At 37.7% G+C, this 27,673-nt stretch overlaps 1 protein-coding gene across 2 annotated transcripts; it reads right to left on the bottom strand.

Annotated features, from left to right (window-relative positions):
- Positions 1-898: 898 nt before the first annotated feature.
- Positions 899-26,209, bottom strand: LOC122840925 (vang-like protein 2). Of its 2 annotated transcripts, none has more exons than XM_044133721.1 (8): positions 26,051-26,209; positions 12,608-12,964; positions 11,125-11,248; positions 9,040-9,647; positions 7,507-7,640; positions 7,222-7,357; positions 4,751-4,994; positions 899-3,818 (listed from the first exon to the last, which is right to left on the bottom strand). In XM_044133721.1, the coding sequence occupies exons 2-8, from the start codon at positions 12,676-12,678 to the stop codon at positions 3,558-3,560; spliced, it is 1,578 nt and encodes a 525-aa protein (XP_043989656.1). In that variant the 5' UTR covers positions 12,679-12,964; positions 26,051-26,209; the 3' UTR covers positions 899-3,557. The 2 variants fall into 2 exon arrangements, with proteins under 2 accessions (XP_043989656.1, XP_043989657.1); XM_044133722.1 differs by lacking the exon at positions 26,051-26,209 and adding an exon at positions 25,502-25,659.
- Positions 26,210-27,673: the final 1,464 nt, after the last annotated feature.

Below are 27,673 nucleotides of genomic sequence, written 5' to 3'. Positions count from 1 at the left end.
CAGACCCTGCAGGACACAAACACTGAAAAACTCACTGATGCAAGATTAAAAACAGCTTTACGCAAACGTTTCCTGCAACCAGTCCGGGTGTAAAACAGTGACAACCTGCTGCTTTTATTCAACAAAAGCTAAAACTAGAACAAAAAAGTGACTGGCTCTCACTTTAGGATGTCACTTTTCCCTCAAGGAGCTTTTTAAAAGTTTCCTTTTGCATTAAAATAAGAAATCTTACCGCATAAATGCCTCCGCCTGCGGGCTGCTTCTGTGGAACGGAAATAAAAATATCATCAGGAGGATTTTTAATGTCCTGAATATCTACATCCCCCTCTTTGAGTTGCATTTTTATTTCGTTTCATCTGAAAAGTTTAAGATGGTAAAACAAAAACATCAGCAGGAAGCAGGATCTGACACCAGAGTGACAGGTGGAAACTCTGAGTGTGAAAATAAATAATGTAGGTTGGTGGTCAGCTCGAGCTTACAGGAAGAAGAAGAGCTGTTGTCGAAGTCACATAAATAAAATGCCACCCCAATTCTTCACCACAAACACACAGATGAGATTTTTACCTCCAGGTGGCCGCTGGATGTTTTATTGGACGGACGCATCTGAGAACAATCAAATCAGAAAGGGGGAAAATATGATTTTTAAGCAAAAATAAACCAAAATCAGCAGCATTTTTAAACAAAACGCATGAAAGCTCAGTTCTTTTGTACTGGGTCTCACCCTCAGCCTGCAGTACAGGACGGTGAGAATGATGCCGTACAGGATCAGAACCCCATCCAGGATGTAACACACGTTCATGTCTCCAGCTGCTTCTGCACACACAAACACCATCAGCGAATAAACAAACCTCCTGATTCAATAAAGACGGATCAACAGAGGACTGGAACGTACCGGAGAAGGAGGCGAAGGAACCGCTTTGGTTGCTCCCTTCGTCAGAGAAACGTTGACGTGACTGAAGAGCCTCGACTGAGAACAGGAAGTGAAGGGCTCTCTGTCCGTTTTGAAGCTACGCAACCACACGCCCACCACATCAGCCATCTTCCCTTCTCAGAAGTTCCTCTTAAAGTCTTTTTTCAAGAAGCCCTCTGTCTCTCTTTAAGGAGAAATTCCTGTTAGGAAACATTTTCAGCTCAGAAAACAGCTGACAAGACAGGATTTATTAGGAATAGATGGTTTAATAATAGAAACAATGTCTAAAACACTTTACAAGCTACTGTTACCAAAAGGAGAAAACACAAATCTACATTTTTTTTCTTTACAAGTTTCTTTTTTCCAATTTAAGTAAAAACATTCAGAAAATTGCATCATCATAACTTAGGCACCTTAAAATGATACAAAAGTTAATTTTTCAAAATAAAAAAGTGGATCTTGAAATAATTCCTTGCATGCTTTCCTTAAAAAATAAAATAAAAAATCAGGACTGTTCATGTGAAACGTCTGGAGTTTATATGAGAGGAGCTGAAAAGGCAGCAGGGCTGCAGAGAAAAGGTTCGATTAAAGCGGCACAAGGCGAGGCGGTGACCAGAGGAGTTACAATCGCTCATCCGGTTTGGGGCGTTTATCCGTTTTTACATAAAATACAAAAACCGTGTGGTCGCAGATGTATACAAGCAGCTTGAGCAGAACTGGTTCCACCCTAAAGAAGAAGAGACTCCTGTAACCGGTACTACACTGACACAATCAGTAGTTTACAATTAAAGCTTTTTGCTACCAGGTGAAAAGTGACAGTTGTGAAAATGTAAAAAAGCAATATTATTGGTACCCGTTTAAAATAAGAAATTCAAACTCTTAATGTTTGCGTTTTTGCTTCCTGATCTCCACAGTCATTTAACGGTTTAATAAAACGCTAAAAAGAACTTACAATTTTCATAAAAGCTTGATTTTAGCATATATTAACACTAAAATCTGTCCATTTATGAGTTGCCTCTTCCTTTAGAAAAGCTGCATGATGCATTCATTCTGAATTATTCTCAGAATTAAAGCACCTGATTTAGATTTTTCTTTGCCTGCAAGTCTAAATTCACGTCTGTGTCATAAGTGACGAGGTTGAACTGTTGAGAAACTCTGGTAAAAATAGCTTTTTATATTTCATGCACAGACAGTCTGAGAGCTGCAGGCACAGTCATCAAGGCCCCGCATGGTTCATGCATGAACTGACCACCAAACCAAACCATTAATGTGAACAAAAAAACATTTAGTTGTTGAATTATAAACTTTTTCTTCTTTTTTTGCGACTCAGATTGGAATCAGGGAGTCTGCAGCCAAATACTGTTGCACAGCTTAAGCACAACAGAGAGGAATCCTGATTTTATGCTCATCTTATCTTATTTTTGATAATAAAATCAGCTGGAAAACCAACAAGCTCGGTTCATTTTTTCTAAATCAATCAGTTTTGATTCTGTTTGTTTGATTTAGCGCCAAATTGTCCAAAATGAGCTTATAAAGGCTGGAAACAGTCAATTTAACTGATTTAAATTACTTACATGTAGAACAATGTGATTAAAAACAGCACTGAGTTGTTTATTCTGGGTGAGTTTCACCTACAGCCAGGAATATTTATAAGCGATAGTCACCAATTTTAAACAGCCTTTAGTCATTTAGCACATTTTGTGTGACGGATTTTGATATTTCCAGCTGATCTGTTGGACCACCGCCGGACTCATGCATCCAAATAAGCTGCAAAATTAGGATGGAAATGTTGTACTATTATGTGCAAAAACACATAATATTACCAAGTATTTTGGTTTAGTTTCTAGTGCAAATATGTTAATACACCTGAAATAAGACAGAAATAACATACATGTAACTTTTCGACAAGATATAGGAGCTTATTTTTAGTCAAAAATTCCTAAATATTGATGTCAAAGTACTAGATCCACTGTCAGATTATTTCATGGGAAAAATATATTTTTATAAATGAAATTATCTGCTAGTGGAGATAGTATTATTACATCAATATTAAGAAATTATTTACTTGAAACAAGATTGTAAAAGTTACTTGTAGGTTAGTTTTGTCTTATTTTATATTTGCACTGGAAACTAGTCCAAAAATACTTGGAGATATTTTGTGTTTTTGCAGTGCATCATGGGAAAATAATTTTAAAAAAGCTCCATTATGTAGATCCGCTCTTCTTTACATGAAAACAATCAACTCACAGCACGTATTGCTACATTCTGCAGGTTAAAACAGTAAAAGCCACTCCCTCATGTAAAAGCAGATCCATGCGCTATCAGAGAAAACATCACCAGAGTGACTGACAGGAAGTGACATAATCTCGTCCTTCCTCTTGCGTTCGTGTGTTGAGTCACTGCTCCTCTGTGGTTCAGTGGTTAAAGAGAAATAAACCTTTTAGAGAGAAAACACCGGCGGCGGCGAGAAGGCCTCTGTTCGTTTTTTTGGAACAATCATTGAGCCGATCACAGTTTGATGATCAAAATAAAAAAAGCAGCATTCCTCCTTCTGATTGGTTTCTGTCACAGAAGAGCATGAGAGAAGGCTGACTGCTGATTGGATAATGAGGCGTGTCAGTGTCATGTCCAGGAGGAGCGGCCCCGCTCACACCGACGTCTCCGACTGAAGCCGCATCACAAACTTGTGGCTCTTCGGGTCGATGAACTCCTCGCTGAGCCGCAGGAAGGGAAGCGGCGTTACCGTGACGACAAGCGAGAAGTCCAGGCGCCGCAGGGAGAAGACCAGCCCCTGCCGGAGGCCCGAGGTGACGGGCTCCTCGCTCACCAAAGTCCACTGGCGCCCCCTGCCGCTCTGCTGCTGGTACTGCATGGTGGGGCCCGGGGTGAGGTATCGCTCCAGGAAGGCCTGACAAACAAAACGAGACAGAAAATATTTAAATCCTTTCACAGAAATTTACCTCCATCATAAAAATATAAAACACAAACATTCACTGTGGATTCATGGTAGAAATGTTCAGCAGGAAGGATGAAAAAAGGAAGAGCACTAGGAAGAAAAGAGTAAAAATTAAAATAAAAAGACGGAAAGCAGGAAGGAGTGGAAAAAATAAGCATGAAAGGAGAGAATGGAGGAAGAAAAATATAAAAACAGCAGAAGAAATGAAAGAAGGAAGGGAAATAAGAAAAAGACAGTAGGGAAAATTGATAAAGACATTAATTTTAAAAATGCAAGAAAAGAGGGAAGAAATGAAAAAATAAGGACAATGAAAAAAGTAAAGAAGGGAAGAAGGTAGAAAAAAGGTAATGACAAAAAGACACGAATGAAGGATAAATGAATAAAAAAAGTATGAAAGGAAATAATGAAGGAATGGAAAAAGGCAAGCAGTCAAGGAAGAAAAAGTACAAATGAAAATAAAATAAAGGAGAAAAGAAAGAAAGTACAGCCGAAGGAAAAAAGCATGAAAAAATAAGGAAGGAATAAAAATAGGAAGAATACAGAAACACAGAAGGAAAGAAGAAAGAAAACGAGGACAGAAAAAGGAAAAATAGAGAGATGTCAATCAAAAAAGCAAGCAAGGAAAAAGAGAGAATGGAGAAATAAAAGATAAAATAAAAGAACGAAGTAAAGAAGGGAAAGAGGGAGAACGAAGAGAAGAAAATAAGAGAAAAAGAAAGGAAGGAAAGACAAGAATGAAAAACAAGAAATGAAGAAATAATAGAAAATCAGACCCAAAGAAAAACAAAAGAAACTCCATTTTTTTCTACTTAGACGTTGACGCCAATATAGTCGATGTAGCGCATCCAAGTCACCAGGTTGCTATGGAAACGCCTTGTTCTCACCTTGGGCGTCATGTTGTGCGTGATGCAGAACTGCAGGTGCGTGAGGATGCTCTCCATGCTGTGGAAGGCCTGCTGCCGCGTCGTCCTCAGGTACTTCTGCATGGCGCGCGCCATCGGGGCGAAGATGGCCTGCGCCGCCTCCCGGGGGTCCATCACCTCCCGGGGGTGCTTGGGAGACGCCGCCGCCTCGTCCTCGTGGAGCCGCTTGATGTGCGTGAAGGCCTCCTCTACCGCCACGACCAGCCTGGACAGGTAACCATGACAACGACCGAACACGGGTTACAATTAGGCCCGTCACAATGAACGATCAGTCAATTAATCACATGACAAATTAGAGCAAGCAGACAGAATCCAGTTACCAAAAACTGGATGCTGGTCTCAAACTGACCTTTTTATTTCCACACACTTCATAATTTTAATATTTAAAATGTCTTAAATGTTTATAAGAATTTGTTGATCTTTGAGATTCTGTTCTTACATTATTATAACTGTTATATTACTCGAAAATGACCTCAAAACAAACCGATTATTTATTGCAATAACTTCTGGGACAATTTATCTTCCAGCAAAACTTGTTCTCATGACAAGCCTAGAAATAATTACAGGAAATTGTAGAAGAATTGTTTATTATTCATGTCAAACTCGAGGTTCATCGTAGCTTTTTAAGACACTTGTGTGTTTATATATTATTGTATCAATCAAATTAAAGCAGTTTTTATCCGTTTACTGCCGTATTACATCAATCTGTCTGTTTTTAATTCTGCGTGAAAATCAACAGGCTCCTGCATTACTGTGAGTTTATTGCAAATTTCCACAAAAATAGTCAAAAACATTGAACTTAAGTGACTTCTAACTCCCGCCTGCAGGTGGCAGTATTTCTTACTTCTAACTTATTTTATCTGATGTTAGAGTCTGTGACTAATATGGCCAGAAACAGAAAGTCATATTTACCATGATAAATATGACCTTTTATCATAAATCATATGATAAAATCATTTTTATCATGTTAAATATTATAAATATCAATTTATCATATTTACCAATACATAAATATTGGTAAATATGATGAGCTGAAATATTGCAAAATTCCTTGCAGATATTAAATTAGCACCCCAGAATCTGAGCTTGATTGGGAAAAAATCCTGAAAGCAATCCCAAAATCCTGGAGGGACTCTTCAATGTGGAAAGATTTTAATATTTACTTCATAGAAGTTCTTATTGAATGTTATTAATATTTTAAGTTTGTTAATGGGTTTTATCAACACACACTCAGTAAGATGCGTTCGTTACTGGCTCTTCAGAGATAATATTTGTTTTTAGAATCCTGTAATTAGAGCTTCAGATGTGTTGGATTTTCTACCAGCTTTGCACTTGTAGAAACTGGGTTTTTTTCCCCTTTGCTATTTGGAGAAAAGCTCAAGCTCAGTCAGACTGGATGGAGAGCATCTGTGAACATCAGTTGCAGCTGGATTTATGTCTGAACGTTTCATTTATGTCTAAGACATTCTGCAGGAGCTCTGGCTTTATGCTTGCAGTCATTGCAGGGACTGGAAACAGATTGTTATTTTTATTTTTGCCCATATGTGACCCGTATCTCTGCAGCTCTTCTAGAGTCGCCATGGATCTGTTGGCTGCTTCTCTTGATACTCTCTAACAAACCTCTGAGGTGTTTATTTTTACTGACACTAAATGATTAACTAGCTGACTAATAAAGGAAACTTGTTGCACTGAAGTTTATAAAGGGGTATTTCAGCAAAGGGTGCTGAATGCAAACCTACACAACACCTTCATTTTCTTCCTCTTAGTAATTATCCACTGCTTTGTGTTAATCTAATATATATAATTAAATTAAGTACCCAATATATAAGTTTTTTTGTGACAAAGTGTGAAAAATTCAAGGGTTACAAACACATTCTGAAGACACTAAGCCTACAGATCAAGACATTTATATTTCTGAGGATAATTATTTTGTTTTAGTTGCATTTTTAGTGCTTCTGCACCTTCCAGTGAAATCATATATACTAGAAATGACAGTATCAAGTTATGAAACCCTAATATACCAGTTCATCTGAGGCTAGTAAAACTGAAACTGTGTGTTCCTCTGAAATCAATGCCTCGGCTCCAAGAAAACAGAATAAACTCATCATTCTGGACATAAGATAGCATGACTTCTCAGAGCGGCAGTCTGCCAATTAATCAAGCTTTCCTCCAAAAGAAAAGCCTGGCCGGGAAAACTGTCTGATTTTTACAGCAGCCGTAACAACCAGAGCATGTGGGAACAGGACAACCATGACTCATTTAAATGAAGGCTTAAGTCAGATTGTCGGAGTTTACATGATGGAAAGGCCTTAATGATATATCCACAGCAGCCGCCACCGTTGCTCTCTCGTCACTACATGCCCGTTTACTTTGAACAGGAGCAGATTTCGGTTCTGTTCTCAGGTTTTACGCCGTTGCTTGCCGTATCTAACCTGGCCTTGCGTTTGCGGATCCTGCGCTCCATCTCGGCCTCCTCGTAGTAATACTCGTTGTGGGAATTGTCCCTCCTCCTGGCAGCCGCTGCGATCATGGCGCGCGACTGGCCCGTCGAGTTATTGGTGGTGTTTTCTGCAAGACGACACACGCAGAGGGAGGGTTCAGAGGTTTGCAAGACAGGTTTTCATCCGATGTTAATACTCAAAGTGAGAACAAAAGGGGAATAACGTCACGTGTGGGAGAATCACAAGCAGGCGGAGGTGAGAGTGATAATCACTCACCATCCAGGGAGTAAACCTTGAATCCGGTCATCTTCTTAGACAGGATGGACTTGGGAAGGTTGACCACAGCAGGGTTGTAGACAGAGAAGTCGTTGTAATACCGGTCCAGCACCCAGACGGCGGCTCGCTGGATGCTGCAAACAAATCAGGGGACAAAACCACTCAGACATCCGCTGCTGTACTCTAGACATTTACAGAAATGGTTGTGCATCCTTTTGTGACATAAAAAAATACTTTAATTACAGCCCATTCCAAAGAAACATGAAGATAAAACGTCATTATCAGGATCAGAGAGGTGGAGGCTTCTCCTCTGGGGTAGAAAACGGCAGAAAAATAAACCAACTGAGGCTCAAAATGTTTCCTGGAACATTAAAATACATTTAGACTAAACAAACTGAAGAGGCGCAAACTCAAGCTTAACATGCAAGCTTTGAGAATTGATTTGATATTCTTGTGAGTTTCAGAGTACAAATCAAGCTTTTAGTAAAATATCTGTTGGTTAGACAAAACTTTTATTACCAAAATAAAAGCCATCAGTCAGGAAAGAAAAACATCTCTGGGGATGTTTCCACTTCCTGTTCCTTACCAGGATAGTTTATGATACAAAAATGTCTAAGAAAAATCAGGATATATGGAAAGAAAATCAAAAGATGCTCAACAATGGCTGGAAATCTGCACAGTATCCTAATTCATCTAAATATAAAGCAGGGGTGTCCAAACATTTAGTCACTTTTTGTCATTTCGCAAAAAGGACTGGAGGGCAAAACAAAAGTCTTTTCCCCTTTCAACAATAAAATAAATATATAACACTTAAACAAATAAAGAAGTCAGATTTGGTCTAGGTCCAAAACTTAAAAAGGTTTCTGGATAAGTGCCTTATTGAAAATAAATTAGCAAATTTTCTAGGTATCAGTTGGAGAAAAACAGAACAGAATTTAATCAACTGTGATGAATAAAGTCAAGATTGAGGTCAAACGGTCTTTGAAGAAGCTCGCTGTGTTTAACCAAGTTTATTAAATTAATGAAAAACAGAAGCAAAGTTTGCTTTTCAGTAAAAGTCACTAGTTCTAGAAAAGACAAAAACAAAAGTGTGATTATTCAGAAGCACTCCTTTTGTTATAGTGAATATTTTATTTTGTAAGAAGATTTTACTAATTTAAGGTAATTTTGTCCAAATTAAAGATAGAAAGTCTCCATCTACAGCTCTGGAGAAAATAAGAGACCATTTAAAATGATAAATTCTCCGATTTTACTCTTTATAGGTTTATGTTCGAGTAAAATGAACATTGTTCTTTTATTCTATGAACTACTGACAACCTGTCTCCGAAATCCCAGGCAAAAATTTAGTATTTATTTGCAGAAAATGAGAAATGGTCAAAATAAGGAAACGAAGTGCTTTCAGAGCTCAAATAATGGAAACGATTTCATATTCATTGAGAAACACAATACTGATGTTTTGACTCAGAGCACTTTGGACATAGAGTCTTTTGAGCTAGTCGTGTTGTGAATGTGTTTCCAGGATCAGTCACTCACCTGAGATGACCCACGTTGTAAAACTTGCTGGCTCCATCCGTGCTGCGGACCACCTTAAGGCAAAAAGCCGGCTGCAGGTGTCGGACCTCGAGCAGCACCAGAGCCAGGTACTGGATGAAGAGCAGGGCGTCCACCAGCGAGGCGGCGTACTCCACGATGCCCCTGTAGTCCCTCTCTCTGGGCTCCAGCACCCGCACGCCGTAGAAGAGCCAGTAAGACGCCACGAACAGGAACACCAGCACCATCAGCAGGCAGCGGAAGACAAAGAACCGCGGTAGCGTGGCTCTGGGCGGGCGGAGGAACAGCGCCCAGGAGGAGATGAGCAGGACTAGGAGCTTGAAGGCGAGCGAGACGTACAGGCCTTCGCAGGGCGTCCCGCAGGGCTCCAGGGCGTCCCGCCACAGGACCTGAGGGAGGATGAGGAAGGCCAGCGGCGTGATGAGAGCGAAGAAGCTCAGGCAGCCTCCGAGCGCCGGGCCGATGAAGCGCTTGCACTCCAGCGGCGTCGACTCCTCCAGATCTTTGGTGACGCGGGTGAGGTCCTCATTCGAGATGCTGTGCTCGGAGGTTCCCGTGACGACAGTGGTGGTCTCTCCCCAGTTATCATCCTGCAGGAAACAGGATCAGATGTTTTTTAGAGTTATCATGCCGCTAGAAACTACTGATCAGGCCTGAAATTTGACCTAAACTTTCAGAGAGACACATAAAGACGGTTACAAAGCCGGCCTTCCATCACCTGAAGAACATTTCCAGGATTAAGAGACTAACGTCACAACAAGACTTAGAGAAACTGAATACATATCAAGAGTTGAACCATCTTTCCTCATGTTTTGTCTTTAGTTGCATTCATTATTGGATTTTAAAATACTTGTGTTAGTTCATAAATCACTGAATACTTGGCACCAAAATACATTTGTTTCATCAATTTTCCAGACTACTCGGGTCTTCTGGTTCTGCTCTGCATCCACAGAACCAGAACCAAAACATGGAGAATTGTTTCAATTTTTATGCTGTTCTAATCTGGAACAAACGTCCAAAAAAAACTGCAAAACTGCTGAAACACTGAGTTCCTTTAAAGCAAGACTAAAAACCCATTTGTTTAGAGCTACCTTTGATTCAAAAGAACTAAAACAATAATTACTATATATTAGTATTTTCTTTATGATTTTGATGGTGGCGTTTCACAAAATGAAATGTTTATTGCTCGTTTTGTATGATGTTTCCATGATGTGAAGCACTTTGAATTACCTTGTTGCTGAAATGTGCAACACAAATAAACTTTATTTTTTTATTTTTTTGAGTTGAGTTGGCGGGCCGGACAAAATCTTTCAGAAGACACCAACTGCCCACACTCCACATGTTGGAAACTCTGTTTTAACGAGGTCATATTACGCAAAATTAACTTTTTTGTGCACTTGGGGGCCTCTAAGAGTGCAGAAAAGTTGAATTTTGTCTTTCTGGTGATGCGTAGATAAACCCTCCAGTTTCTCTATACATTATTACATTTTTTGTTTATTACGTCAAAGTGTTGTTTTTGAAGAACTGCTCAAATAAAATCATATTTAGGGATTCTTTAAAACTGGAAGCAAATATGTAACTAAGAAAATTATATATCCATCCTTATTTATAATCAAAAAGGAAGGAAAAAAGAAGCCTCCTTTTCCGTCTATCCAGAAACAAACATCCCCCTCCTTCATTAGAAACACACCTTTAAACTCAAAGTAATTCATCTTCTGCTTTGAGAGGCTCTGTTGGGAAAATGTCAACACCTGCTTCTTCCCTGCTGACAGCGACTGAAACCAAATGAGCGACTGCTCCAACAAAACACAATCAGCCGCTGATGGAGTTCAAGAGTCCACTCCTGAGGCCCGCTCTGCCAAAACCCGTCAACAAGTCTTTGTTATGAAGGCAGACAGCTGTAAGACTGCAGCGTCGCTCTCCGCTCGTCCAGAACTGTGTTTACACTCAGATAAACGTCTATCCAGGCTGGGAATATATGACTAATCTGCATGGATAATTCCTGAGGTTAAACATTAATCACCGCGGATGTAGAGATTTAAAAACAGAAAGGTCGGTGAGGCTGACCCTGTCGTCTCCTCGGGTCGACTCTGCGTCCAGCAGCGGCTCTCCGGGCGTCTGGATGGTGACTGATTTGTCTCCACGGCTGCTGCTGTCTCTGCTTTTGGAGCGGTGCCGCTCCCTCCGGTCCCTGCAGCCCAAAACACAAACATCAACAGAGAAACTCAGCGCTCAGCAATGTGGCTTTCCCTCCTTTTGTGTCTCAAATGCATCATAATGTCAGAGCCAGAAAAGGAAAACAGACAGAGATTTGACACAGTTATTGTGCATAAACATTAAGTTTGAAATTAGATGCCAAACATTTTCTATTTTTGTTTGATTCAGTGTAAAAATAATCTTCACTTTTTGTTTTTCATATGTTTTTCTGATGGCTTATTTTGATAGCAAATACATCAAATTGATGTAAAGATTTCCACTCAACATGTCGTCCGTTTATTATTTAAATGGGTAAAGTTATTTTCTAGGCACATAATTACTCAACTGTGCTAAAAAAACAGTTTTATGTTACAGTTGGAGTGTTATAAAAATGCTGTATGTATCCAAGAAATGTGACACTTTGAAATTGAGCGTCTGTCTCTTTAAGAAGCTCCTCCTCCTCTTCCTGACATTTTCAGTACATCATCACAATGTTTCTCCATTATGCCGTTTCTCTTCTGTCCGTGTTTTGTTATGTTCCTCTATGTTTCTTCTTTCAAGTAAAGTTAAAGAAACAAAAGAGAGAACAAGAGGTGAGGAAATAGAATTGCTGGGTAAACAGTCTTTGTCCACTTCAAAATAAGAGCATGAAAATAAAATTTCCATGAAACCATCAATAAATACCAATAAATATGGAAATATGTTCAGTTAAATGAAACAAATTATATGTCTTTATGTAACTGTTGTCCTATAAAAGTATTTTATAGCTGCGTTATGTTTTTCAAGAGAATTATTTTATATTTGTGGGGATTTAAAACCTGTGACACACAGTCACATTCATACAGTTACCTAAAAAAGACATAATAAATAGTTGTTATCATCAGTTAGTATCAGGAGATACTAAGAGGTGCAAATAAAACAAGTTCATATTAATTTAGAAACAACAATACTAATGTTTTTACTCAGGAAGAGCTCAACCTGGAGGTTTTCAGTGGGGTTCAGTGCAGTGGGCTCTTCATTTTTCCACAGCTGTATATCAAGTGTTGGACTGTCTTTCCTCATCTTTAAATTGTAGCATTTTGTGTAAAAAAAAACTGTATGTTTTTTAATGTATGTAGTTCTGAAAAAATAAATAAATGAAATTCGCAAAAAAGTTACTTTGACTCTTCTGATCCAAATTTATGTAATTCCTAATTGGTGTCAACCAAATGTTCGACTCATATTTCTATCAAATGCTGATTGTTTTATACAGATTACCTTTGAAATCTAAATTAACAAAGTTGCTTGTTTTCAGATTATTTTCATAAATTTGACAAGAAACACCATGTTTGGACGTTTGAGTCGTCGTACCCACCTGTGCTTTCGGGAGCTTCGAGAGTGAGACGACTTGTAAGAGTATCCCGAGTACTGCGACTCGTTGTCCATGTCTCGGGTCGGCGGTGAGCGGGCTGTACGAGCCCCGCCTCCTCCCCCCGCGCTGCGGCGCTCGCCGGCGCCTCCCAGCTGGCTCTTGCGCTCGGAGATGGACTTGGTGGAGAGAGCCAGAGGCAGCTTGAGCAGATCAACCTTGCTCCTGAGGGAATCTATCTTGGAGGCTGATGAAGAGGAGGGACGGAGAAGAGGGGAGGCGGGAGAGCACGGGGGAGAAGGGACTGGGAGAGGATGATGGGTAGGAGAGTCACAGCTGGGGGAGAGATGATGTGGATCAGATCTGAAAACAAGAAAAAAAGAATAAATCTTTATATTACTTGAATCTTGTGGTTTTAAATGAACATTTAACAAAAACCAGATGGACCAAACGAAGAAACGACCACCTTCTAATTCCCACTGAACTTCCTGCCTTCATTATAATTGATGCTGACGGCTTGTTTTCTATCGGCTCCACAAAGCTGTTTACATTCATGCTGCCAGATTAAAATCAGTGTTCATGTAAAAAATAAAAAAAACTATAACAGCCTACAAAGTCCAGCGTCTCAGTTTCCATATTTCAAAATCTTTAACTTACAGCACAATTCTGGGATTATTTTTCCCTCAATATTAATATACAAGTAGAAAAAGAAAATAGATTTAGAAACAAAAGAGAAACAAGAAACAGCTAAAACAAAAAAGTAACAAATAATTTTACTGACTGAGCATTAAACAGTATACACTTAACAGTAACTGTATTTTTCTATTTACTAACTCAAAGCAAACAATTATATATGAGGGGAAAAAATGCAACAAATACTGGAGAAAAAATTCTCCCAATAATTATTCCATTAAGTGATAATGTTGTTTTGAGAACATTTTCAAGTAATATATCCCTTATGGCATAATAACGCAAGACTAATACATTTGTAAATCAATCAATCAAATTTATTTGTAAAACACATTTTAGCAACAAGTCAATTCAAAATCCTTTACGTTACAAAGTTACAGAAGACACTACATAGTCAACAACTGAGAAAACTAGTAAACATTACAATTTTCCACTCAAAATGTAATGTAATGTAAATGTTTAAAATATTTTAAACACCGGAACAAAAAGTGAAAAATAAAACCCCACTTATATCCAAAACCATAAATAAAATGGATTATGATGTCTCTATAAACAAAACTGCCTTTCAAAAAGTATCAGAACAGAAATGATCAATCTCTTTTCAATTTCTCATGAAATTAATTGATTAATTTCACTTAATTCACAACAGATTTCAAGAGGGTTGGTCAGAAAATGAGTAATTTTAAATATGCATCTCTGCGGTGAAATGACCCTTGAAGAGTCTGTGTTTTTTCCCACAGTGGGAATCAGAGGTCTCACCCTGCAGACGGAGCCCTGTGTCCTCCATGGACACTTACACCCATTAACCCCCATGAACCCAGGTTCTGGTTTCTCCGTTCGCGCTCAGATCGCGTCCTCCCGGCCTCTGCTGAGGTTAATCATTACACCACTGTATCTCCCCTCCAAGACGGCGGCTCCAGCCTCTGTTAGCCACGGCACAATGGCAGCCATATTGGATTACGGTGTTTGCACTAAACTTGTTTGCCCTCGCGCCGGCTCGCATTCCCTCCCTCGCGCCCCTGGTCCCTGGGGAAACGGGGCCTCTCTCCGCTGCTATGGGGATGAAATAGGGTGCTCAGATGAAGACAGTTGCTGTGGAGACCTGACCTCACGCCGGCCTCTGTCGGCCTGTTCTTCACACTGGAGGAAGGTCACTGGAAGAAAAGTGGAGGCATGACGGATGTCGGCCTGTCAGACTGTGGTTAATTGAGAAAGCGGAGGGCGTGGCTTTGACTGGCCTCTGTGACAAATGGATGGATCACACAACAAGTTCTGAACCGTTTCTTTGTGCAAAATCCACATTTTGCACATTTTTGTAATTCCATTTGAGTTTCAAATGCTTCCAAAAACAAAACAAATATTTAAAGCAAAAAAAAAACAAAAAAAAACACTCGTGTTTTAAATTTTAGCAATAAGTTAATATTTTTTGGTGTCTGGAAAATGAGCTGTTTCAAAAGCCTACAGAATGTAACGTCACAAACTTGCAGGCACTGCCCGTTACCTAGCAACCCCAGCGAAGTTCTACCCGTCACTTAGCAACCCAAGCCCAGCTCTAGTACTTTTGGTCAACTGGTTTTACCACTCTATGCACTGTACAATGGCTGCTGAAAAAGACAAGCATTTTGTTGTTGCCTTGCCATCCAGAAACCACTTGCTGAATTCTTGTTGTTGTGCAGAGGGCTCTACTTATGTTTTTCAAAGATTGTAAAATTGCACATCTGTTTGCAGCGTTTTTACATGTGAGAGTGTAAACGTTGAGTTGGGGGCGTGGCCAGCAGCTTATTTGGATTTAACATGACAGAGGTCCAAAACAGCTCGAAATAGGCAGAACTGAGCAGACTAAAATCTCAGTAGCTAAGAATGACTTTCAGCAAAAAAAAATTTAATAAAAGATGTTTAGTACAGCCTATTGACCCTTCCTAACTTGTTCAATAAAGCATAACAAGTCACCCTTAAAATCCACTTTTTTGCCAGCCAAATAACTTGGGATTCCTTCAGGCTTCTCAGTCTTGAAATTAAAGGGGGCAGATTCCCCAAACTAGTCAAAAACTACTGATGAAGCACATAATATCATCCAGTCCTACTCTGTATACTCCAGTTAAAGGTTAATTGATTACCAAATTAGTTGACAATTAATCGGTTCAGCTATATGTACCTCCCACAACTGAACAAATATTTTAATCCCAATTAATAAATTGAGAAAGAGAGTAAAAAGGGGTTGATTGGCCTGTGTAACAATCCGATCCGTCTCACACAGCAAATCCTGTTTCCGCTCGATGAAGATTCTCCTTTCAATCAGACTTTAAAATCCACTTTTCTGCCAGCCAAATGACGAACAAATCCTTCTGTGGGATTCCTTTAGGTCCTCCATTAAAGAGGGCAGATTCCCTCATCCGAGACTGGAATCCTTCTCCAGGCCTGAGACGGTTCTGAAACCCTGCAGCTCTAAGCAAAACCTCACCACCATGTTTATTCCAAACCGCAAAACTCAAATGACTAACAGCCTGCTCCTCGAATGTAATGACCAGCTTTTATCTCCAGTAATCGCCGAGGAAGGAGCGGAGTCGTGTTGTGCTTTTAAAGGAGATTAGCGCCAAAGAATGTGGACATAATACATCCAGAACCGCATGAAAGCTACTCTCTGATTGTCACAATAAGAGAGAGCATTGTGACTTTTGGATTATGCTCAAATATGTGACATAACACAAAAAAACTTAATAAAAGAAAACAAAGATTCAACACTGCTTTGCTTCGAATCACTGTAGTGTAGTTAAAGATTTCCATCATTGCGAAAATCGGATTTCACTTTCAGAGAAAACATAAATATGTTGATTTCTGGAGAAAACTCAATCACAGAGAAACCACATAATTTACACTTAAGTATTTTTTTTGTCTAGTTTGAAGTGCAAATATCTTAGTACACTTGAAATAAAGAAGAACTAACTCAAAATATCCTAATACTGATTTTAAAAAGTACTAGTTTCACTTTTTTAAATGTTACAGGTAAAATAATCTGCTAGCAAAACCAGTATTTGATTCAATCAATATTAAGAAATTATTTACTTAAAACAAGCTCCTGTATCTTGTTGAAAAGTTACAGGAAAGTTAGTTTTGTCTTATTTTAGATGTAATAAGATATTTGGACAAAAAGTAGACTAAAAATGGTTTTATTTTTAGTGTTGTTTCTCAGGGATTAATGCATTTTCTCTAGGAATCAACATATTTATGTTATCTGAGCAATTTTTAAACAATCTTGCAGTGATTTAAGAAAAGATTTTGTAAGAACAAATTAAATGTAAACAGCACCCTAAACAATTAAAGGGAACTTCAGCTGGAAGGTTTTCTTCTAGCGGCTGAAATAGCCTCCATGTCCGGGATCCCTGTTTATCCTGCAGACTAGTGAAAATAATAATTAGGTAATAATTGCAGAAGCTGCAGCTGTGATTCAAAGCAGTGAAACATGAAGATGTAACACCTGTGTTATTCCAGCAGCATATTTACCTGTAAACATATGAAACTCCTGCATTAAACAGCAAAAGGTAGATAACTCTTGTGTCTAATGGGAAACTATTTTAATGTCATGGTGCCACAGAATGAAAGACAGTACTTTTAATTTGGTTTTGTTTTTTTATGATCACATCCAAAATACACGTTATCTTTATTTTCTGGCATCACTAATGCAAGAAAACACATTAGCCAATTTCTGATGTTTGATCTGTAAGACACCGTAAGATAAAATCTCAAAATCCACATTTGCAACTGGCCTTAACTATATTACGAATACTTCTAATTTAGTTACTGCTACCCTGACATCACCCAGAAACCCAGTTTCATAGAAGAGCAGCTAACGACCCAACATCCAACACAAAGAAGACTTAAGAATCAGCATGAATAAGGAAAATAATTAACCAATCAAATGCAACAGCTCCCAATATTCTAGAAATAGCATTGAAGCATTCATGTCATAATAAACTTCACTGGATGATAAATTGTCCCAGAAATGATTGCAATAAACAATGATATACTACTACTATAACAATAAAAGCATAAAAAGTAAGTGCACCTTCTCAAACATTTTATTAACTTTAATTTCCAAATAATATTAAAACACTGGAACCAGAAATCACATTAAATATCTAAAATATATTTTTTTTTAAACCAAATAAAAAAAACAAGCTAAGCAACTGGATTATGCACTCTTAACAAAACAAAATTGTTCTTCAAAACACATTAGTCATTAGTCTCAGACAGGTAAACATACCTGTTAAGACTTTCGAAAAAAAAAATAAAATACATACATACAAGTGCAAACTAACCAACTACTTTGTAAAGGGGGCCAAACGTTTGCAGCATTTTTCAAAATGAAGGGTTTTGAATGATAAAAAAAGGCTCTTTAAAGATTGTTGTCCAAGTGGAAATGATCACGTTCATTTTAATTTACCATTTGATTAATTGATTTATTATTTATTAAAACAGAACTAAAGCAGAAATTACAGTTTTTTCCATTATAAACATGTTGTTTTTTTTTTTAATGTCCTAATATCTTTATCAACAAGTTCAAACAACAATACTTCTAACCTGCCTCTAATAAACATCTACAAAGAGTGAAACTGGCTTCAAATAGACAACTTGGCACATTTGTTAGGCTCGTTAAGACAGCAGACCTTTTATATTCCACTTCAATATTTTTGTGAAATCTGATTTATTATCATTTCTTTACGTGGTCGTTCACACATCAATACATGTCTATGCTTCCAAATATGCGACTTGTGACCTCTTGTGTGAACTACAGACGACCTGAAAGTGACCCGCATGCGCAGAAGAGGGCGCAATAACGCCACACATAGCCAACCGCCATAAAAAGGAAGAAGTGCTCAGTGTTTGCGGAAGTTTAATGGTGGAGAATATCTTACGATTTTGAAGTTGTTGTTCAACCGGAGCCAGCACATTAACAACTTAATCGTCATTATCGTCCGCCTTGGTTGTTTTTCTTCCCGCTTGCGCCCATCAAGACGCAGAATAGTGACGTTTGTCGAGCATCAATGACGTTCAGGTCGGATTAATGCGACCTAGCTGTACATACTCGGGTCACATTTTAAAAGATTTGGTACATATCAGATTTAGAACCACATGTTCAAGTGGCCTGTGACGCATTAAAAAAATAACCCGATCCGTGTTGTTCAGACCCGTGTCTGATCATGAAAAGATCAAACACGGGTCGCATTAAAGCAATAGAAAAATTATATTTGTGTCACTTCGGGCTGTAGTGTGAAGCTAGTTTGCTGGTTTGATGTATGTTAGCGCTGTTTTTTAAGAGAAATAGACCCCACTTCCTGTAAAGGTTGCGTCACAACATCCACATTTGACCCGCTGTTCACTTTAACGAGCCGCAGATGCTACAGAAAGCTCAGCAGAGAGGGGTCTGTCTTTGTAACCAGAGACCTTCTCCAGCTTACACACTTTCCAAAGTAACAAAGGCAGCACTAAACAAAAGAAACTGGTTTGAAGAAATAAAAAGAGCAGAGCATTACGTTATTTGGATCAGAAATGTAAAAAGTGCTGTAAATTCGGGCAGCTTAAAGTAAACAGCCACATACTTAGCTTGGTCTTAAATAAGCTGAGTTACATGTTTATGCTGAGTTCACCTGTCTGACACCTTTCTGGAAGCCTGTAAGTGAGAATATGACACAGCACTTGATCTACAAAAGGTGTGGTCCACTGCTGGGAAGTATAAAGTTTCCTATTCATCCGTCCTTTGGCCCAGTTAAAGGAACTCACTGGAAATCCTCTTTTAGGGTGCATTCACACCAGTCCTGTTTAGTCCGCTTTAATAGAACTCAATTTCATTTTCCTAAAAAGACTGATTAGTTTAGTAAAGGATTGAATGGGAAATAAAACCCTGATTCGGATCAAAAAAAGTGACTTGTCTAATTCCTATTGCAAATATCTTAGTACACTTACAATAAGACAAAACTACCTTGCAAGTAACTTTTCAGCTAGATGTACGACCTTCTTTTAGGTGAATATTGCCTTAATATTGATGAAAAGTACTAGTTCCACTGGCAGATTATTTCATTTACAAAAAGAAATGTTTCCCATGTTACAAATGAAAAACATCTGCCAGTGGAAATGGTAGTTTGAAAAAAAATTTATATTAAGAAATTATTTACCTAAAACAAACACGTATAATGTGTTGAAAAGTTACTTTTAATATATGCAGGTCTTATTTCAAGTCTGCTAAGATATTTGTACTAGAAACTAGATAAAAGTACTTGGTAAGATTTTGAGCCAACACCTTCCTAAGATAATAGTCTTACTCATTTTTTGCTTTGGCTAAATCATCTTTTGGCAGTGAAAATAACTTTTGGCAAAAAAAAAAAAAAAAAATGCTTGGGCGGTTATTTTAGGAAGGTGACTAATTATCTCCACATGGACTGGAGATCTCTCCAAAAGCAGGAAGCGCTCTATAGCGCAGTGCATTCTGGGTAAATACAACCAAAGCAAACACACAAGTCTAGCACTAGCAGGAGAAATATCACAAAACACAAAAAAGAAGTCCTACAACCACTGAAATCTGACACTACTTGAGTTTTGTTCACATTTTGTGAAAAAGAAAGTTGCGCTTAGAAGTTTTTGCGTCGTTTCCTTCAGTGGTACGTTGAGCACCGCTCCCACAGGCAAGGAGAGGAACAGTTTTTAAAGGGTTTTGTTCATTTGACACAGTGAAAATGTAATAAATGTTGCAATTTTGATCCCCAGTTGAAACAAGTCCACCTGACTATCAGGTGTGAAAACCCCTTTACACTTAAAGGTCCAACATCAAGTTCGCAGTCTAAGCCCACAGGCTGGTCTGAATGCACCAGTAAAACAAAAAAACTTCCTGCTACATGTACATTTTCTTCTTTCCACACAAAGTTTCACATCTCTTCACCACATTATTAGCCAAACAGAAGTGCGCACTTGCAGTTCAACTGAGTTTTTCTGCTGTGTGAAAATCCAGAGTGGATTCACTACAGTGATCTGTGTGTGTGGTCCACAGGCGGCTTCCGGCCTGCTTGGTGATACGGCTGAGTAGCTTTATAGCTCAGACCAAAGGGTTTGCATACAGTGTAAACAGAGGAGCGCAACAGTCTCTCAAAACAGATCTCAATATAAAAACACAGAACCTCATCAAAATGTCCCCTTAACTTACATTCCAGTTTTAACCCTAAAGTTGCAGCCGAGGCACAAAATCTGACAACAAATCCAAACGGTACAGCTAGCAGAGGAACAATTAACTGTATCACGAAACCCACGGGGTAAATACCCACTGGTTCAAAACCAGCAATTTACTAATTATAATGTTTCTTCAGCTGAGTGTTCCTTCAATGGAAACCCCTAGTAACCACACTGCAAAAAATCAAAAATCTTACCAAGTATTTTTGGTGTAGATTCTAGTGAGAATATCTTAGTACACTTCAAATAAGACAAAACTAACTTAGTTACAAGTTCCCTTTCAGCGAGACTTAGGGGATTATCTTAAGTAAATAATTCCTTAATATTGATTTTTTTTTAAGTCCAAGTCCCAGTGGCAGATTATTTCGCATAGAAAAACGTGCTGTTATAAGTGAAATAATCTGACGTTGGAACTAGAACTATTTTTAACCAATCTTAATGAAAATATTGACTTAAATCAAGAGAAACTTACATCTTACTCAAAAGTCATTTGTTAATCTGGCCAAAAGAAGTTACACCAAGTATTTCCTGGTTGGAAAAACAAAGCCGTGACGCAAAAAAATTAAAGTTTTATCGTGACATTTTATGGTGCTACTGTGATAACGATTGAGGCGACAATAAGGACTATTTAGTAGGTAACTGTACAGTTGTGACTGCATGACACAAATATTGCTCTTGAGAAACATTCCCATTTGTAATTTGTTTCTTTAGGACACCAGTCACATAAAGAAATTTGATTTTTATCACTAAACTGCAAACTGTAACTGAACATTTCGATGCGCTCATTAAATAAACAGTTCTGGATCAGCTGGAATTGTCTGATTTCTTTAGGCAGTGAAGACACTGTTGCAGTAATCAATGCGATTAAAACTAAATGCATGCGAGTTTCTCTAGATATTTCTGTGAAATTAGTCTTTTAACCCAGGAAATATTCTGAAGGTGATAGAAGGCCGACTTTGTAACTGTCTTTATGCAACTCTGAATGTTCAGGTCAAAGTCCATTAATAAGATAGAAAAGAGTAAAACCAACAATCCCAACATATTTATCATGACTATAAATAAAAGGTTTCTAAGAAATTTATCACGATATATGATAAACTATACGATAACTAACCAGAAGTGGAGATTAAATGGACATTACTATTACCATGTTTGATGTCAAAAGAGAAAAGCTGCAAGATTTTGAATAAAAACACCCTAGAAAACGTAAAATAAAATATGCATCGCTCAGCACTTGTTGCATTCCATTTAAACAGATGCATTTTTTTACAGCCTCGTTTGTCCCCAAAGGCAAAAAGAAATGAAGCCGTCATGAAAACGCTGGGAGCTGCTGGCACAGGGACAGCAGCTGTCAGGGAGGAACATCTCTGAAATGACTGGCCCCGCTCGGCAGCCAACTGTGAAAATAAGCGTGTACACACACCCAGGCTCCATCAGAGGAAGAGGCTCATCAGCGCGGGCCACACACACACACACACACACACAGATTATCGACCACCACCCACGCTCGGCTGGGACAACATCAGTGAAAACCAGAGACAAACCGGTCAACTGCTGCTGTCAGCTTTAAAGCTTTTGGGTTCAGAAAACTTCAGCAGGTGTGCTGGTGACTAAACCTTAAGCATTAAGCAATAAATCAATTAATCGCATGATAAATTAAAATGACAGCCATCATTTCTAATAAAGAGTTGCTTGGTTTTAAGTTTGTTGAAAGTTTTGAGAAACAAACATTTGAAACCCAGAACAAAATGGTTTAGTTTGCACTACCTGGCCCTTTTGCCTGTTTCCCGGTCTAAGCTAAATTATTATTTTTTGAAATGTGATTTCAGTTGCCAAGACTTTATAATTTATTTTAATCACCATTGTTTTGTTTATTTTGGATATTTAAAATGTTTTCCAGTTCCAGTATTTCCAGTGTTTTAGGTGTGAATGATACTAAGAGTCTTATCACAATACTTTGAAGTACTATTGTGATAACAGTAAAAATTATGATAAAAAAACTATATATTTGTTCTTTTTTAGGTAACTGCGCAGAATTCATGGCACCACACACATAAATGCTGCTTTTGAAAATCATTTCTATTTAAAATAAACTTCTTGAATTTGCCACTTTACTGAAAGAAACGTGATTTATAACATTAATCTGCATGTAGAAACTTAATTTAATCATATTTTCTAATTTGCTGTGGAGAAAACAGTGCAGAAAATAGTAAAAAAAAGAAGTAACATTTTAGACCGTTTTTAGCATTAACTGGAATTTATCATGACAACAATAAATCACGTTTTATAATATGAAAATTTTCACTATAAATGATAAACAACACTATAAATTCTCACACCTAGTAGAAATTACAGTTTTTTGATATTTAAGAAAATGTACTTACATTGATATGTATATAGTTGAAAATGTTTTCAAAATGACAATATTATAATTCATCACAACAATTTCTGGGCCAATTTATCATACAGCAAAACTCCTACAGTGAGATTTATTCTGCATTGGTGTCTCATTTTAAAAGTTCCCCCATGGATTTAATCTACAAATCCCAGTAAATCACTGCAGAGAGACAGGAAGTGGCTCAGAGAGACAGGAAGTGGCTCAGAGAGACAGGAAGTGGCTTAGAGAGACGAGATGGATGTGGTTCAGGGGAATCTGAAACACCACTGACTGATTGATATCATCCGATGGAGGCATCAGGTTTGCTCCAGATGGCAGTAGAAGTGAATTAGAAGTGGAATGAAAAGGGTTGATATTTTTAAAACTTTTTTCCAGATAAAACTTTGTATACCATGTAGTTCATTTGCATTTATTCCCCTTTACTCTGACACCTCTAAATAAAATCAAGTGCAACCAAATGTCTGCGGAAGACACATAACTTAATAGTGTTATAATGATTTATTTAATGTGAGAATAAATAAAGCAGCATCATGCTAACAACTTATGACAATTATTTTAGTAATCAGTTAATCTATTGACAATTCTGACAATTAATTTGATCAGCAAAATTTCAGTTAACCACTTTAATTTTTTTATTACAAATGCATAAAAATATGCAAAAAATAATTCAATTTCTTTTTTAAATAAGAAAATAATCATGTTATTGCATAAAGTGCAATAACACAGCATTCTTTTAGTAAACGCTTGACTGTTTTTCTTTTAGATTAAGTGATTAATAATTGTAAAATGTCCTTTACAGGGATTTGTTTTAAAGAATTTGAACCAGGTGAAGCTAAAGCTATCCCGCTTGAGGAGTCCTGGGTTGAACATAATTACAGGCAAAGGTTTTTTGTTGATCTTAAATTCAAAATGTAAATATTAATGTACATTGTATATATAAAGTGAACATCGCAAATTTTCTAGAAAACACCATTTCTGCTGTGAAACACTGTGGTGGCAGCATTATGCAGTGGGGACCCTTTTCTTCAACTGAGGAAAGTCAGTGGCAAAACTTTCACAACTTTTAATCTGATTTAGATTATTTATAAAGAACAGATAAAAAAAAATCTGTTGACATAAAAGGTCAAGAAAAACACTTGTAGCTGTTTTCACAGTGACAGACGATTCTAGGAAGTTCTGACTCAGACGGGCTGAATCCAAATGTATGGCACAGTTATTTTTTCCCATTTTAATAAAAATGTCAACTAAGTGAAGGTTGTAATGTGACAAAATATGTAGGAAACTAAAGGGAATGAATATTTTAGCAAGGCACTGTACCATAATAATTTACCACAGATTTCCTAATTAAGTGAAACATATTTTCCTCTGTCAATGTAGACTCATAAAAATATATTTGTTGTTAAATACAGGAATAAAATAAGTGCCAGTAATGATAATAAGCTCGCTTTGCCTGCCTTAAAACATCACATCTTCATCTTCCAGAGTGTTAATTAATATTCCTTGGACTTTGGAAAAAATGTAAATACAAAATATAAATATCTTGTTTAAAAAATTTATTTTAAATAGTAAGTTAATGCATTTTTATTTATGCACGCAATATCTTTACCTTTTACAAATTCTAAGTTCATATTGCTCAGTAGGAGTTTCGGTTCTGTATTGGTATTTTTCTGCACCTCTACACACAAGCAGGCTTGACACAATAAATTAATTAATCAATTAATCGCATGATAAATTAAAACGAGCCCAATAATCTTCATTTATTGCTTATCTCTCTCTTTCTACCAAAAACTGGATAACAAAACTCTTCAGTCTGGTGTTTTGGTCTCAACTATCCTCTTTTTGAAGGACAGGGACGTCGTAATTCATTTTATTTGTTGTTCTGTTTACGGTAATTTTCACTTAGACAACAAATTTTATCATTAAAAATGCATCATTTTAAAAAATGCTGCAAACATTTTATATTCAGAAGAAGTTGGTTAGTTTACACTTTCACTTATTTTTATTTTTACTAACTAGCAGTTTTGCCTGTTTTCCCTATCTGAGACTAATGATCCATGAGTTTTGAAGGACAATTGTATTTAGTTTAAAGTTCATAATCCATTTCATTTGTTGTTTTGGTTGCTTTGCTTATTTATTTTGGATATTTAAAATATATTCCAGTTCCAGTGTCAAATATTCATCTGAAGTTAAAGTTTATTGAGCTTTGATAATGTATTTTTGCATTGTTACGCCATTACCATTATATTACTTGAAAATTAAATCAAGACAATAATATCGTTTATCGCAATGACTTCTGGGACAATTTATCGTCCAGGCCAACGTGCACCTATTCAACCAATACTGATACAGACAATATTTTGATCGATTAGCCTTCCAATACTCATTGAAGCTGGGGCCGTCTCTCTTTAGCAGCAAAAAGATCTCGTTTCGGTTTTGAACTTCAGACCCATGATGACAAAAAAGAGACAGGAGAAGAAGAAGAAGAAGGTTTCTGGAGGTATTTCGCTCCTCTAACCTGCTAAATACCTCCAGCAGGTTAGAGGAGGTATTCAGCACCTTCTCTGAATACAGCACACATGCACAAAGGGAGAACTTACTGGGAACCAGCAGCAGCATTTAGCCCAGTATCAAGAGTTGTGGCCGCTATAAAATGCGAGACAATGGGAGGTTCTTTCAGGCCCCTTGATTCAGAAACCTCCGGTCCGTTTCTCTCCGGAGTCCAAACCGGGATGCCCTCCTGAAATGAATGGACACACCGGAGGAAAATTCAAACCCTTCGGCCTACAACCGGAGCGGACGCGCTCATTCCCTCCAGGCGCATCTTCGTTTCTGATCCCAGGAAACCCGAACTCGCGTCTGCCGGGACTGGGACCAGAACCAGCACCGCGGAGCTAGAGCAACAATAGGGGTGCCGACGAGGGTCCTAAACGTCCCTGCGGTTTGGGAGGAAGAAAAGGGGGGGGAAAAAAGCGACCATCGCGTCCTGCAGACTATTGTTTGTGGAGGTGAAACCGGAGATCTCCAGCGCCACACAATCCTCCCCGATTCCCCCCTCCGCGGAATCACGGAACGCAAACCCACATCCACGGAACCTCCTCACACATTTTCCACAGCTAAAAAAAAAAAATAATACAAATACTACTTACTTATTCCAGATCGTCCATTCAGGTATTTTTCCCCCTCACTTTCCACTTTCTCTCTCCCACTCAACCGAAGCTCCGTAGGGCCCCGCCTCCTCTCCGGATTGGCCCCACCTCTGGTTCCCCCCCAGGGGACAAACGGGGACGGGGAAACGATGCTGCTCCACCGCAACGCGTTAAATTCCTCATTTGAAAGGAATGCGTCATGACGTCATAAAATACAATTAATATCTACATAAAGTTTAGGGAGTGGGGCCCCAATGACCCACTTTCTTTTAACGCAACATATGAAGTTATATTGGCTAGATATTATTTTATATCCATAAAAATCTTTATTTATCCCAATATTTGTACTGTTTACATTTTTCTTTTTCGGAAAATAGTGAATTAAATTCTTTTAACTAAACTACTCTGTTTTTCTTAAGTGAATTTTAGAAAAGAACTTTGAAGCTTTAGCATCATTTATATATTTTTCTCAACTTTTTTCTAAATGTATTTTTTTAATAAAAATATTCATAAAATATTGAAGATTGCTATACTGTCACACATGTATTAGACATAAAATATGAATTTTTAATAAAGGAGATCTTCAAAGATTTAGCTTAAAAGAAAAGCAACATTTATTTTTAACTTCTTTCTGAAAAAATTAATTAGAATCTTCAGAAAATATTGAAAATAATCTTTCCAACTTTAAAATAAAACATAAATACAAAAGGACATTGTGAACCAACTGTAATGAAACTATGTATATCAGTCAGAAAATATGTATGTTTCATTTATTTATATATTCACAGTAGTGAATATATAATTAGTGCTATATTCACTGACCAAAAGAATCTCATTACTGTTTAATATGGATTTTAATAAGTTGACTAGCATTAATAATTTTTCTTTATGTAATGTATTCCTCTTTATTTAAGAACAATGTATTGCAATCATCAATGAACTGCAACATTTATTTATGTAGGAGGGTCAAACTTGAATTTTGATTTTGACACAAAGCTTGCCGTTAACATGCTGTAATGTAGACGTGCTGTTTTTTGTTTAATGTCAGAAAATTTAAATAATCTTAGAAAACGTAGATTGTTCTTTCAATTTCTAAACGTAGAAATGTAAATTAGGCACCCCATCAAGATAAATTCTCCTCCTTAAAAATGAGTGAAAATCATCAGAAAAAACTTCAGAAAGACTGAAAAACTGTCGATCCAGATCAGACCTGACAGTTTGTAAACAAAACATTAAGACGTTCTGGAGAGGAAAGGATTTGAAAAAAAAAAAACCATTAATGTTTTGCAACGAAATTAGAAACACGATGATCCACGAATCAAAACCGAGTCTGTTGTTGAATCGTTAGCCAAGCTGGGCAGCGTTGTGTCGTCATGGCGACCGTTTCCCCGCAGAACATCAACACTGCCGCCTTGTTCTCGCAAAATATTAATCCTATTAAAACAAGCAGGCGTCGCCGAAAGCTGCTAACCAACGAGCCGCTTTGGATGTGGCCACGGGAATCCTGTGTCCACAAAGTTATAAAGGAAGCTGGAAAAGTTCTAATATAACGACACGGATCCAAAGCAGTTTTTATGGGTTATGTGGTAAAACAGAAGCCACAGTATTATTACTGCAGTTTAT

Source organism: Gambusia affinis, linkage group LG12 (assembly GCF_019740435.1).
Source record: "Gambusia affinis linkage group LG12, SWU_Gaff_1.0, whole genome shotgun sequence".
In the NCBI taxonomy this organism is placed as follows: Eukaryota; Metazoa; Chordata; class Actinopteri; order Cyprinodontiformes; family Poeciliidae; genus Gambusia; species Gambusia affinis.
This window is presented reverse-complemented; position numbering and strand designations above follow the sequence as displayed.

Bases quoted from the DNA above. Each gene is read 5' to 3' on its own strand.
- LOC122840925 (XM_044133721.1), bottom strand. From the start codon at position 12,678: ATGGACAACGAGTCGCAGTACTCGGGATACTCTTACAAGTCGTCTCAC. The intron at 9,648-11,124 runs GTCAGCCTCACC...TGTTTCCTGCAG, and splicing joins CGACCCGAGGAGACGACAGG to GATGATAACTGGGGAGAGAC. The intron at 7,641-9,039 runs GTGAGTGACTGA...ATTTGTTTGCAG, and splicing joins TACAACGTGGGTCATCTCAG to CATCCAGCGAGCCGCCGTCT.